The sequence below is a fragment of the Bos mutus genome, chromosome 5 (assembly GCF_027580195.1).
Source record: "Bos mutus isolate GX-2022 chromosome 5, NWIPB_WYAK_1.1, whole genome shotgun sequence".
NCBI classification, from domain to species: domain Eukaryota; kingdom Metazoa; phylum Chordata; class Mammalia; order Artiodactyla; family Bovidae; genus Bos; species Bos mutus.
Window position 1 is genome coordinate 67,596,417 of NC_091621.1, and position 15,884 is coordinate 67,612,300.

The 15,884-nt window shown below is 36.7% G+C and overlaps 1 protein-coding gene across 1 annotated transcript in view; it reads right to left on the minus strand.

Annotated features, from left to right (window-relative positions):
- GLIPR1L1 (GLIPR1 like 1) overlaps positions 1-15,884 on the minus strand; it is a 42,074-nt gene that overhangs the window by 5,149 nt on the left and 21,041 nt on the right. Inside the window, exon 4 of the mRNA XM_005909643.2 lies at positions 10,311-10,396. Coding sequence (XP_005909705.1) covers positions 10,311-10,396 — 86 coding nt within the window. The remainder of the gene's footprint in view (positions 1-10,310; positions 10,397-15,884) is intronic.

Sequence of the window (15,884 nt, forward strand, 5' to 3'; positions counted from 1 at the left end):
GTGTTTATTATGTATTAAGCATGATTCTAGGCTTTGGATATAATGGTTATTAGGAAAAAGTAAAGTTCTTTTCCTTATAGAAGCATCAGGGGAGAAACTCTATCATCAACTTTAAAATGGAATAAATGAATATAGGAGATTAAAATATACCATCAGAGAAAGTGATTAGTATGATAAAAAGGGTCAAGAGATAGAAAATAATCAGGAACTTAGTTATGGTCACAGCTAAAATTTATTGAGAGCCTACTTTATTTTGGGAAGATCCTCTGGAGGAGGGCATGGCAACCTGGAATTCCAGTTGAGCTATTCCAAATCCTGAAAGATGATGCTGTGAAAGTGCTGCACTCAATATATGCCAGCAAATTTGGAAAACTCAGCAGTGGCCACAGGACTGGAAAAGGTCAGTTTTCATTCCAATCCCAAAGAAAGGCAATGCCAAAGAATGCTCAAACTACCACACAATTGCACTCATCTCACACGCTAGTAAAGTAATGCTCAAAATTCTCCAAGCCAGGCTTCAGCAATATGTGAACCGTGAACTTCCTAATGTTCAAGCTGGTTTTAGAACAGGCAGAGGAACCAGAGATCAAATTGCCAACATCCGCTGGATCATGGAAAAAGCAAGAGAGTTCCAGGAAAACATCTATTTTTGCTTTATTGACTATGCCAAAGCCTTTGACTGTGTGGATCACAATCAACTGTGGAGAATTCTGAAAGAGATGGGAATACCAGAACACCTGATCTGCCTCTTGATAAATCTGTATGCAGGTCAGGAAGCAACAGTTCGAACTGGGCATGGAACAACAGACTGGTTCCAAATAGGAAAAGGAATACGTCAAGGCTGTATATTGTCACCCTGTTTATTTAACTTATATGCAGAGTACATCTTGAGAAACGCTGGACTGGAAGAAACACAAGCTGGAATCAAGATTGCCGGGAGAAATATCAATAACTTCAGATATGCAGATGACACCACCCTTATGGCAGAAAGTGAAGAGGAACTCAAAAGCCTCTTGATGAAAGTGAAAGTGGAGAGTGAAAAAGTTGGCTTAAAGCTCAACATTCAGAAAACGAAGATCATGGCATGTGGTCCCACCACTTCATGGGAAATAGATGGGGAAATGGTGGAAACAGTGTCAGACTTTATTTTTCAGGGCTCCAAAATCACTACAGATGGTGACTGCAGCCATGAAATTAAAAGACCCTTACTCCTTGGAAGGAAAGTTATGACTAACCTAGATAGCATATTCAAAAGCAGAGACATTACTTTGCCAACAAAGGTTCGTCTAGTCAAGGCTATGGTTTTTCCTGTGGTCATGTATGGATGTGAGAGTTGGACTGTGAAGAAGGCTGAGCGCTGAAGAATTGATGCTTTTGAACTGTGGTGTTGGAGAAGACTCTTGAGAGTCCCTTGGACTGCAAGGAGATCCAACCAGTCCATTCTGAAGGAGATCAGCCCTGGGATTTCTTTGGAAGGAAAGATACTAAAGCTGAAACTCCAGTACTTTGGCCACCTCATGCAAAGAGTTGACTCATTGGAAAAGACTCTGATGCTGGGAGGGATTGAGGGCAGGAGGAGAAGGGGATGACAGAGGATGAGATGGCTGGATGGCATTACTGACTCGATGGATGTGAGTCTCAGTGAACTCCGGGAGTTGGTGATGGACAGGGAGGCCTGGCGTGCTGCGATTCATGGGGTTGCAAAGAGTCGGACATGACTAAGCGACTGATCTGATCTGACTGATCTGAGCGACTGACCCTTTCACCTTTTCATCAAAGCAAATATTCATAATTTAAACATTGTTTTTAAAGCGTGGTATAAGAGAATGGTGCTACTGTTACAGCTTATGTGCGACAATGCACTGGAGAATTAACTGTTAATATTGTTACAGCATATAACTTATGTAAAGATTAGAAGAACACAGCTTGCATTTTTTACAGATAACATGATTGTCATTATGGAAAATCCTAGAGAACCAACTTATTTGAAATAATAATGAGATTCAGTAAGATTCCTGGATAGTACACTAATATTAAAAAATAATTTATATTTCTATGAATCAGCAAAAAATCAATTAGGAAATATAACTTAAAAATCAATCACCATGGTGTAAGAGCCAGACATCCTGGAATGTGAAGTCAAGTGGGCTTTAATAGCATCAGTACAAACACAGCTACTGGAGATGATAGAATTGCAGTTGAGCTATTTCAAATCCTAAAAGATGATGCTGTGAAAGTGCTGCACTCAATATGTCAGTAAATTTGGAAAACTCAGCAGTGGCCACAGGACTGGAAAGGGTCAGTTTTCATTCCCTAAGAAAAGCAATGCCAAATGAATGGTCAAACTACCACACAACTGTACTCATCTCACACGCTAGTAAAATAATGCTCAAAATTCTCCAATCCAGGCTTCAACAGAACGTGAACTATGAATTTCCAGATGTTCAAGCTGGATTTAGAAAAGGCAGAGGAACCACAGATCAAATTGCCAACATCTGCTGGATCACTGAAAAAGCAAGAGAGTTCCAGAAAAACATTTATTTCTGCTTTATTGACTATGCCAAAGCCTTTGACTGTGTGGATCACAACAAACTGTGGAAAATTCTTCAAGAGATGGGAATACTAGACCACCTGACCTGCCTCTTGAGAAATCTGTATGCAGGTCAGGAAACAACAGTTAGAACTGGACATGGAACAACAGACTGGTTCCAAATAGGAAAAGAAGTACGTCAAGACTATATATTGTCACCCTGCTTATTTAACATATATGCAGAGTACATCATGAGAAACGCTAGGCTGGAGGAAGCACAAGCTGGAATCAAGATTGCCAGGAGAAATATCAATAACCTCAGATACGCAGATGACACCACCCTTACAGCAGAAAGCAAAGAAGAACTAAAGAGCCTCTTGATGAAAGTGAAAGAGGAAGAGTGCAAAGTTGGCTTAAAGCTCAACATTCAGAAAACGAAGATCATGGTATTCAGTCCCATCACTTCATGGCAAATAGATGGGGAAATAGTGGAAACAGTGGCAGACTTTATTTTGGAGGGCTCCAACATCATTGCAAATGTTGACAGTAGCAATGAAATTAAAAGATGCTTACTCCTTGGAAGGAAAGTTATGACCAACCTAGACAGCACATTAAAAAGCAGAGACATCACTTTTCCAACAAAGGTCCATCTAGTCAAGGCTATGGTTTTTCCAGTAGTCATGTATGGATGTGAGAGTTGGACTATAAAGAAAGCTGAGCACCGAAGAATTGATGCTTTTGAACTGTGGTATTTGAGAAGACTCTTGAGAGTCCCATGGACTGCAAGGAGATCCAACCAATCCATCCTAAAGGAGATCAGTCCTGGGTGCTCATTGGAAGGACTGATGTTGAAGCTGAAACTCCAGTACTTTGGCCACCTCATGCGAAGAGCTGACTCATTTGAAAAGACCCTGATGCTGGGAAGGACTGTAGATGAGGGGAGAGGGGACAGCAGAGGATGAGATGGTTGGATGGCATCACTCACTCAATGGACATGAATTTGAGTAAGCTCCGGGAATTGGTGATGGACAGGGAGGCCTGGTGCGCTGCAGTCCATGGGGTCCCAAAGAGTTGGACATGATGGAGCGACTGAACTGAACTAAAGTTAAAAATTCCATTTATAATATAAACACATATAGAACACCAAGCAATCTAATTTGGGATGTAAGACCTTACTGAGACAATTTCAAAGTATAAAAGATATAAATGAAAGTGAAAGTTGCTCAGTCATGTCTGACTTTTTGTGACCCCATGGACTGTAGACCATCAGACTTCTCTGTCCAAAAATTCTCCAGGCAAGAATACTGGAGTGGGTTGCCATTCTCTTCTTCAGGCCATCTTCCTGACCCAGGGATTAAACCCAGGTCTCCTGCATTGCAGGCAGAATTTTTTATGTGTGAGCCACTAGGGAAGCCTAAAAAAGATATATAAAAAGACCCAAGTAAACAGTCTTTATTAATTGAAAAGTTCAACACTGTAAAGTTACTTCTTTCAATTTATCTATAAACTCAAAGTAACTCCATTCAGAATTTCAAGGTCGTCTGTAGAATTGATAAGCTTATCCTAACATTAATTTCCAAGAGCAAAGGGCCAGGAATAGGCAAATGATTTTTGAACAATTTGGAAATGGAATGAATTGGGGGAATAGCTCCTACCAAGTCTCAAAGCTTATTTATTGTAGCCTTGGTAGCTTTTAAGGTGCTATCTTGGAGACCCACAGAATACAGCTGTCTAAATCTCCAGGATGAAATCATTTGTGATGGACAAAATCTCTCATCAAGCATAAAATATAAATAAAATTATCTTTTACTATTCTTATTTTATTATTATTAGGAAAACTATGTGTAAGAGCATGAGACCTTTGCAAAAGGAAAAAAGACCAAAAGGTTCAGATTTCAGAACAGAAGATCCATAAAGAGGAGGGTTGATGTTACGAAGGATGCTCTTTTTTTAGGGCCATTTGTTGATTCTGGGCCCAGGCCTAGGGCTGAAAATTGGCTTTGTCCAGGAAGAAGTCACTTCTTGGTAAACAGAGAAACCAGCAGAGCATTTATTGTCCTTAAAGAACTAGAGAGATAAAATTGGAGAATTGAGTCGTTCAAGATCCAGGTGGGAGGTAGAGGTGGAGGAAATAAGCCCAAGACATGCCCATTTTGTAACTTTGAAACTGTGAGAGGTAAGGGGCTAAAAACCTAGGCTAAATGCCTTTGGAAATCATAGTAGATATTTCAGTAATTTCTGTGTGTTAAAGCAATGGAAAAACAGTGGGGGAAAAAAAAAGCAGTAAGAATTGGAATTCGAAAACCACTAGGTAAAGGCAACAGAGAGCACAGCCGTCTCCCACTGCAAAGCCTTGGAAGTCTCTATTCTTGGAACAGGGCAAACAGAGGCAGACCACACCTTAGGTAAATTCTAAACCAGCTTTGACCAAGTTGTGTTTGGATTAAGAGGAACCACCCTAACTCTATCTGTTCAGTAGAGGAAAAGATAGAACTCTCCTTTTTTTGTTTCATACCATATTATTAGGTATTTAACTTATTAGGCACATCAAGTGTTTCCACAATCTACTGCTGTGGAACAAACTTCCAAAACTTAATGGCTTAAAATGGTTAACAACTTACTATTATTTCTCACAATTACCTGGGTTAGCAGATTCTAATAGGGAATTTCTCTCCTATATTTAGTGTCATCAGGGTTCAAGGATGTGGCTACATTTAGCTATTGCTCACATTTGCGGCTGAAACAGAAGGATGCCCTCTCCTCATCCAAGGCCTGACCTGTTCAGTGGGAAAGCACGGATTTTTAGATATGCTGGATAGCTTTCAAAAGAGCAAAAGCCAAAGCTGCCAGTTTTCTTAAAGGTGTGGCCCAGAAGTGGCACAACATCAAGTCCTTATTCAAGGAGAGGAGAAATAGTCTGGGCTTCTTGATGGGAGGAGTGGTGTGCATGGACAGCAGGGAGGAATCACTTACGGTCATATTTAGGGACATCAAGAAACAGAGCATGTTACCAAAAAGAAGAGAAAAAACAATCTTGAAACTAGAAACAGACTCACAGGTGATCTGGATGCTGGGGTTTTTAAATAGGGAATTTGAGTGTGTAATAATGGAGCTGACTGTGCCAAAAGAGGACTAACCAAAGATACGGTAGAAGACAAAGGCAAGAGCCAGATCACACTTGGGTTTGTTGGCCTCAATGCATAGAATCTGATTTTCCTTTAGTTGCAAAAAGAAGCAATTGAAGAATTTTAAGAAAAGTGATTTTATCTGATATTTTCTTTTGTTTTCTGTCCCTCGCCCCCCGCCCCGGCCCAGTGGGCAGTGAAACACCTTGGAATAGAGTAGGAAGAGAAGTGGGGAGGCTGCACTAGTTCAGGCAAGAAATGGCAGTAATCTGGATCCTGGTAAGGAAGAGAAAGTGAAAGAAAAAGACGGTATCACTTTATCTTTGTATGTTGTAGACTAGAAAACTTAGCAGTTTGCAAATATGAACCACTTTGAATGAAATCTCATTTTAGAGAGACCGTGCTTTCAATGTAGTCCTATTTATTTTCTTTTTAAATTGGAGTATAGTTGCTTTCCTAGCATCAGTCTTTTCCAATGGGTCAGCTCTTTGCGTGAGGTGGCCAAAGTATTAGAGGTTCAGCTTCAGCATCAGTTCTTCCAGTGAATATTTAGGGTTGATTTCCTTTAGAATTGAATGGTTTGCTCCTGCAGTCCAAGAGACTCTCAAGAATCTTCTCCATTGTTGTGCAGAAGCTTTTAATTTTAATTAAGTCCCATTTGTTTACTTTTCCTTTTATTTCCAATATTCTGGGAGGTGGGTCATAGAGGATCCCGCTGTGATTTATGTCGGAGTGTTTTGCCTATGTTCTCCTCTAAGAGTTTTATAGTTTCTGGTCTTACGTTTAGATCTTTAATCCATTTTGAGTTTATTTTTATGTATGGTGTTAGAAAGTGTTCTAGTTTCATTCTGTTACAAGCGGCTGACCAGTTTTCCCAGCACCACTTGTTAAAGAGATTGTCTTTTCTCCATTGTATATTCTTGCCTCCTTTGTCAAAGATAAGGTGTCCATATGTGCGTGGATTTATCTCTGGGCTTTCTATTTTGTTCCATTGATCTATATTTCTGTCTTTGTGCCAGTACCATACTGTCTTGATGACTGTGGCTTTGTAGTAGAGCCTGAAGTCAGGCAGGTTGATTTCCCCAGTTCCATTCTTCTTTCTCAAGATTGCTTTGGCTATTCGAAATTTTTTGTATTTCCATACAAACTGTGAAATTATTTGTTCTAGCTCTGTGAAAAATACCATTGGTAAAATTAAAAGCTTCTGCACAAGAAAGGAAACTATAAGCAAGATGAAAACACAGCCTTCAGAATGGGAGAAAATAATAGCAAATGAAGCAACTGACAGAGGACTAATCTCAAAAACATACAAGCAACTCCTGCAGCTCAATTCCAGAAAAATAAACGACCCAATCAAAAAATGGGCCAAAGAACTAAACAGACATTTCTCCAAAGAAGATATATGGATGGCTAACAAACACATGAAAAGAGGCCCAACATCATTCATTATCAGAGAAATGCAAATCAAAACTACAATGAGGTACCATTTCACACCAGTCAGAATGGCTGCTCTCCAAAAGTTTACAAGCAATAAATGCTGGAGAGGATGTGGAGAACAGGGAACCCTCTTACACTTTTGGTGGGAATGCAAACTAGTACAGCCACTATGGAGAACAGTGTGGAGATTCCTTAAAAAACTGGAAATAGAACTGCCTTATGACCCAGCAATCCCACTGCTGGGCATACACTCGAGGAAACCAGAATTGAAAGAGACACATGTACCCCAGTGTTCATCGCAGCACTGTTTATAATAGCCAGGACATGGAAGCAACCTAGATGTCCATCAGCAGATGAATGGGTAAGAAAGCTGTGGTACATATACACAATGGAGTATTACTCAGCCATTAAAAAGAATGCATTTGAATCAGTTCTAATGAGGTGGATGAACCTGGAACCTATTATACAGAGTGATGTAAGCCAGAAAGAAAAACACCAATACAGTATACTAATGCATATATATGGAATTTAGAAAGATGGTAACAATAACCCTGTATACGAGACAGCAAAAGAGACATTGTTGTATAGAACAGTTTTTTGGACTCTGTGGGAGAGGGAGAGGGTGGGATGATTTGGGAGAATGGCATTGAAACATGTGTAATATCATATATGAAACGAGTCGCCAGTCCAGGTTCGATGCATGATACTGGATGCTTGGGGCTGGTGCACTGGGACGACCCAGAGGGATGGTATGGGGAGGGGAGGAGGGAGGAAGGTTCAGGATGGGGAACACATGTGTACCTGTGCGGATTCATTTTGATATATGGCAAAACCAATACAATATTGTAAAGTTAAAAAATTAAATTAAATTAAAAAAATAATAAAAAAATAAAAAGAATACATTTGAATCAGTTCTAATGAGGTGGATGAAACTGGAGCCTATTATACAGAGTGAATAAGCCAGAAAGGAAAACACCAATACAGTATACTAACACATATATATGGAATTTAGAAAGATGGTAATGATAACCCTGTATGCGAGACAGCAAAGGAGACACAGATGTACAGAACAATCTTTTGGACTCTGTGGGAGAGGGAGAGGGTGGGACGATTTGGGGGAATGACACTGAAACATGTACAATATCATATAAGAAACAAATCACCAGTCCTGGTTCCATACAGGATGCTTGGGGCTGGTTTACTGGGATGACCCAGAGGGATGGTACGGGGAGGGAGGTGGGAGGGGGTTCAGGATGGGGAACACGTGTATACCCATAGCAGATTCATGTTGATGTATGACAGAACCAATACAATATTGTCAAGTTAAAAAAAAAAAGAAAAAAAATATATACACATAAAATAAATAAATAAAGATTGGAAAATGTAAAAAAATGAAAAAAAAGTCCATTCTGCCTTGAAAAAAAAAAAAAAAAAAAAAATAAAAAAAAAAAAGAATCTTCTCCAGCACCACAATTCAAAAGCATCAATTCTTCAGTGCTCAGCTTTCTTTATTGTGTAACTCTTACATCTGTACATGACTACTGGAAAAAAACATAGCTTTGACTAGATGGAGCTTCGTCAGCAAAGTGATGTCTCTGCTTTTAATATGCTGTCTAGGTTTGTCATTGCTTTCCTTCCAAGGAGCAAGCATCTTTAATTTCATGGCTGCAGTCACTGTCCATAGTGATTCTGCAGGTAAAGAATCCACCTGCCAATGCAGGGGAAGGAGGCAGCAGAGGATGATGGTTAGATAGTATCACCAACTCAGTGGACATGAATCCGAGCAAACTCTGGGAGATAGTAGAGGACAGAGGAGCCCTGCATGCCACAGTCCATGGGTTCGCGAAGAGCTGAACACGATGTAGGGGCAAACAACAGCATAGTTGCTTTACGATGTTGTCTTAGTTTCTGCCACACAGCAAGGTGAGTCAGCTGTATGTTTACATATATCTTCTTCTTTTTGGATTTCCTTCCCATTCAGGTCGTCAAAGAGCATTGAGTAGATTCCCCGTGCTGTACAGTAGTTTCTCATGCATTAGCTATTTTGCACACGGTGTCAAGAGTGTATATGTCAGTCCCAATCTCCCAATTCCTCCCACCACTGCCCCTTTCCCCCTTGGTATCCATACACTTGTTCTCTACATCTGTGTCTCTATTTCTGCTTTGCAAATAAGATCATCTATGAAAATAAAAATAAACAAATGGTACCTAATTAAACAAAAGGCTTTTGCACAGCAAAGGAAACTATACACAAGACGAGAAGACAACCCTCAGAATGAAAGAAAATATTTGCAAATGAAGCAACTGATAAGGTATTAATCTCTGAAATATACAAACAGCTCAATATCACAAACCCCAAACAATTTTTTTACTTGCAGTATGACATGAATATGGAATCATACATAGCTCATAATTGGAAAGATTGATGAGCTATTACAAAGTGAATACACCTAGATAACCACAGCATAGGTCCAGAAAGTCCTCTGGTATACTTTGCTAGTGACTAACTCCTCTTTCCTCTCCAAAGGTAACCACTATCCTGACTCTAAGCGTAGATTAGTTTTGTACAGTTTTGAACTTTATAGAAATGGAATAATTTAATATGCATTTTTGTGTCTGTCTTCTTTTGTGGCACCACATCTTTTACAGTTTTTAAATTATCTCTTCTCTTCACCCCCTTCACTCGGTCCTCAAACAGGAATTTATGCTTATCCTTAAAAAGTAACTTTGTACTGGGAACTCGTCTGCTCTGAGAATCAAAAATTTATACTTAAAATAAGTGTTTGTCTTGAGAACCAAAAGACTGATGAAGGAAGGAAAACATGTCGGCTGTAAATCACAATTAGTTTGGACATTGATTCAGGTATTACTTCTGAGTGAGTCACTATTTAATAATAACTAGTAAAAGGAGGTAAAAGGGAAGCAAACACAACTAAAAACAATATGCCAGTCGATAGCATTTTGGGTGTAGCAGCGTACGATCTGTTATACCTTACTCCTTCTAGTCTTTTAGACTGAGAGAAAATAATCAGTGACAAAGGGAGGGATCATCTGGAATGAAATATGATCATTTATGACAAATGCTTTGTATCATCAAACAGCAGCAATCAAATTTTATCTTCTAACATTGAGCCTCCAAATTTAAAATTATAATGAATTTCTGGGAACTTTGTTTTCCAAAGAAAATGCCCCAACTATTTTGTTTCCTGTTTTCTTACGGCAGAGGTTGTTTTCACAAGTATCTCCTTGACACATAGAGCAGGGTGTTCCATTCGTGTAAGGGGACATATTTGGATAGTTTCCTCTGTAAAAAAAGAGACAGTGATTAGCTAAGTAGTTATTAATGTCTCTAATTTTGTTTATGCATTATGCAAGTTGTTTTGGTCCCTAACCATGAATGTTGACAAGGAAAATAACAACAAGTAGGTCCCAATTTTGTACTTTTTTCTTTACAAAAGAAACTATAAACTATTAAAGTAACTATTAAAATTACTCTTTGGAGGGTGTCCCCAATCCTTCTAGCAGTTATATTCTTGAGTATTCTCTAGGACACAAATAAATGTGAATGCAATATAATTATGTATGTGACAGCCACAGAGATTTTGCTGTAAACACTAATTATCTTTTGATTTTTTAATGGAATAAGGAAGTTTGAATTGCCCATGAAAACATATGTTTTATAGTTTAATTTAAAAGCACAATATTATAGTATTTTGAGATACACCAGAAAGATTTGGCAGTTATGTTGCCGAATTTTCAGTAATATAAGCTGAAACATGCTAACAAGGCTCTCTTTTTTCTTTTCCCACTTCCATGTTTGTGGAAGACTTTAGAAAGTGTTACTTATCCAGAGTACACAAAGAAAAACATAAGAACATGAATTGTATTCTTTTAAAGAATATGCCGCAATTTATTTATTCATTCAACTGTTGATGGACATCAGGTTGTCCCAGTTTTGGGAAATTACTAATAAAGTTACTATGAATATTTTGATCATTCAGACATGTCTTTATATGCACATACATTTTCTTGGATTTATACCTAGGAATGGAATGAATAGATCACACAGTAGGTGCATATTTAACTTTTAAAGAAACTGGGACAAAGTTTTTTATAAAACAGTTGTAGCACTTTATATTTACACCAGAAAGTGTGTGAGAATAACAAATGTTTAGCCATTCTGATTATTGTGTAGTGGTATTCACTGTGATTTTAATTTTGTATTTCCCTAATGATTATTGATTTTTAGCAATTTTTTTATGTGCTTATTTGCCATCTGTGGATCTTATTAATCTTTTGTCCATTTTTCTATTGAGCTTTTGGTTTTTCTAGCTTTTAAATCTTTTTTAAAAAATTAATTTATTATTTTAATTGGAGGCTAATTACTTTACAATATTATAGTGGTTTTTCCCATACATTGACTTGAATCAGCCATGGGTATACATGTGTTCCCCATCCTGAGCCCTCCTCCCACCTCCCTCCCCATCCCATCCCTCAGAGTCATCCCACTGCACCAGCCCTGAGCACCCTGTCTCATGCATCGGATCTGGACTGGTGATCTATTTCACATATGATAATATACATGTTTCAATGCTATTCTCTCAAATCATCCCACCCTCGCCTTCTCCCACAGAGTCCAAAAGTCTGTCTTTATATCTGTGTCTCTTCTGCTGTCTTGTATATAGGGTCATCATTACCATCTTTCTAAATTCCATATATATGCATTGGTATACTGTATTGGTGTTTTTCTTTCTGGCTTACTTCACTCTGTATAATAGGCTCCAGTTTCACCCACCTCATTAGAACTGATTCAAATGCATTCTTTTTAATGGCTGAGTAATATTCCATTGTGTATATGTACCAAAGCTTTCTTATCCATTCGTCTGCTGATGGACATCTAGGTTGCTTCCATGTCCTGGCTATTGTAAACAGTGCTGTGATGAACATTGGGGTACACATGTTTCTTTCAACTCTGGTTTCCTCGGTGTGTATGCCCAGCAGTAGGTTTACTGGGTCGTATGGCAGTTCTATTTCCAGTTTTTTAAGGAATCCCCACACTGTTCTCCATAGTGGCTGTACCAGTTTGCATTCCCACAATGTAAGAGAGTTCCCTTTTCTCCTCTCTAGCATTTACTGTTTGTAGACTTTTTGATAGCAGCCATTCTGACTGGTGTGAGATGGTTCTAGGTATTAAATCTTAAGAGTTCTTCCTACATACTTCGTACAAGGTCTTTGTTTCACAAAGACTTTCTTCCAGTCTGTGGCTTCTCTTTTCATTTTCTGACCAGTATGTTTGAATAGTGGTCGTTTTTAATTTTAGTGACATTCAAATTACCAAGTTATTCTTTTATGGATCATGCTTTTTATGTGGTAGCTAAAAATCTTTGGCTATCTGAAGGTCACAAAGGTTTTATGTTTTTTCCAAAAAGTTTCACAGTTTTTGCCTTACAATTGGATCTATGATCCATTTTTAATTAATTTTTGTAGATTGTATGTTTTGTAAATCCAAGTTTACTTTTGTTTTTTATATGTAAGTGACAGAGCACCAGTTATTGAAAAATCTTTCTTATGTTGCATTGCCTTGTACATTTTTGAAAAGTCAGTTGAACATATGTGGTCAACCATGTGTCGGGTTATTTTTGGACTCTATATCCTATTCCACTGATCTATTTGTCTAACTTTACATCAATATAACTATATCATGATTTTAATAATTCATGAAAACAATAGTGTTACCTACTTCAGATTTGTTCTAGTTGTTTTAACTATTCTAAGTCCTTTGTATTGCCTTATGAATTTTATGATCTGTTTGTCAGTTTCTACTACAAAAGCCTGTGGGATTTTTATTGGAATTTTATTGAATGCATAGTTCAATTCAGTGAAAAATTACATCTTTACAATCTTGAGTCTTTTAACCCATTAATTAGGTGTAGTGCTCTAGTTATTGTCTTTGTTGTTAATAATTTCTCTCATGACTATTACATAATTTTTAGTATATTAGTTTTTCATGTCTTCTGCCAGATTTATCCCTAAATAATTCATATTTTTGATGCTATTATAAATGGTATTGTTATTTTAATTCAATTTATGATTGTTCATTGCCAGTATGCACATGTAATTGTTTTGCATATTGATCTTGTACACTGAAAAATTGCTAAACTTACTTATTAGTTGTAGAAGAGTTTTTATAGATTCCACTGAATTTTATATATAGAACTAGAGACCAAGAAGTCAGTAAAGAATGGTCATATCTGGCTTGTGGTCTGATTTTGTGCAGTCAGTGAACTAAGAATTGTTTTTTTAAAATTATTTTTATTTTAAGGGGTTATTTAATTCAAAACAGAACAAAGATGAATATGTAGCAGAATGTATGTGTCATGCAAAGCCTAATATATTTACTGCCTAGTACTTTACAGAAAAATTTTTTTAGTACTGGTATAATGTTACATATAGGCTTTTCATAGATAAACTTTATTAGATTTAAGACATTCCCTTGTATTTTTAATTTACCAAGAACTTTCACTAAGAATGAATGTTTGACATTTTCTCAGTCTATTGAGATCAAATAATCTTTATTTATAGGTTGATTAATATGGTGAATTACACTGATTTTAGAATATTAAAATAGCCCTATTACTGGAACAAACTCCCTTTGGATAAGATGTATGATGCTTTTATTATATTGGGTTCAGCTGCTAAATTTTGTTTAGAATCTTTGTACCTATGTTCATAAGAGATATTGAATAAGATCTAAATAGGTATTTCTCCAATGAAGAATGCAGATGACTAACAGGAACGTGAAAAGATGCTTAACATTGCTAATTATTAGAGAAATGCAAATCAAAACTGCAATGAAGTATCACTTCACACCAGTCAGAATGGCTATTATCAAAAATCTGCAAACAATAGATGCTGGAGAGGGTGTGGAGAAAAGGGAATCTTCCTACAATGTTGGTGGGAGCAAAAATTGGTACAACCACTACAGAGAGCAGCACAGAAGTTCCTTAGAAAACTAGAAACAGAGCTTTCATATGATCCTACAATCCCACTCCTGGGCATATACCTGGGGAAAACCATAATTCAAAAAGATAAGTGCCCTGCAGTGATTTTTGCAGCACTATTTACAATAGCCAAGACATGGAAGCAATGTAAATGTCCATCAACAGATGCATGCATAAAGAAGATATAATCTATATCTATCTATCTATTAATGTCTGTCTATATATCTGAATCACTTTGGGGGGCAACTGAAACTAACACAACATTGTAAATCAGCTATACTTTAATAAAAAATTAAATTACTTCTGTACAGATTAGAAAAAAAAAGAGATTTCTCTGTAGTTTTCACTTTATTTCTCCTTTGTAATTTGTGTCTCTTGAAGGACTATTGTTAGCTATAAAATCTGCAATATCTGATATTAACATAGATCCTGCTATCTTTCTTTCTATGAATGTTAGCACAGTAAAACTTTTCCCATTCTTTTACTTTTAATCTACTTGTGTCTTTTAATTTAAATATACTTCTTGTAGGCAGAATGTAACTGGTTCTTGATTTTTATCCTATCATCCAGTCTTTTTCTTTTTATTTGGGTATTTGTATTTACATTTGATGTGATTATTAACATAGATTTAAGGCTATCAGATCTTATTTATTCTATTTGTCTCATCTGTCCTTTGTTCTTTTTTTTTTCCTTTTTCTGCTTTCCTTTGGATTAATGGAATTTTTTTTTTTTTATTTTAGATTTAATTTTACCTGCTTTGTTGGCTTATTTGATTTTACTGTTGGTTCGTTATATGAGTAGCTACTTTAGGGTTTATAGTATGCATCTTTTACTTATCACAGTCAAGTTAATTCCTCTTAACATTGAGTAGAAGAACCTTAAGGGTTCTTCTACTATTTTCTCTATTTTCTCCTCTCAGCCTTTATGCCATCATTATCACAGATTTTAGCTTTACCTATGTTATAATCTTCACAATACATTTCAATTATCTTTGGTTAAATAATTATCTTTTGAAAGGCAAAAATAAGGAGAAAACATCCTATGTATTTACCTGTATGGTTACCATTTCCAGTGGTTCAAACATCTTTATATCACTTTTATTTTTGAAAAAAAATCTTCACAGAATATAATGTCCTTAGACAACAGGTTTTTTTTTTTTTTCCTTTCAGTATTTAAAGATATTTCTGTCTTCTCTCTTGCATTGTTTCCAGTGAGAAATCTGGAAATCCTTATCTTTGCTCATCTGTATGTAACACATTTTTATTTTCTGATTGCTTTTAAGATTGTCTCTTTATTATTGGCTTTGAAAGGTTTCATTAGAAGGTGGTCCTTAAGTATGTAAAGTTTTGGGCCATATTTCTTCAAAAATTTTTCTGTCCCTTCCTCATTCAGGAAATCAATTCCCTCTAAAGTTATGTCACAGCTAACTGATGCTCTTTTATTTATTTTTTTTTTTTTTTTTTTTTTTTTCGGATTCTTTTTTCCCTCTGTGTATCCTGCCTTGGGTGGTAAAAATAAGTGTTCTACAATTTCTCTGGTATTTATAAAAACTGTACTCTACCCCAAACTTTTAGGCCATCTATTTGTCATTCTTGTTTTTACTTGTTACTGAGAGGGAATGGGAGAAAATACAAAAAGAGGTATACACATTTGTATCTCTCCATGGCAACTTTCACAAATATTATGTCCTTTTTGCCAAACCTGTATATTTATTCTTAGCCTATATTTTAATCTTTTCTGCATTTTATTCTTACATTTTGTTAAAGAGTTGGATTATTAACTGACTTAATC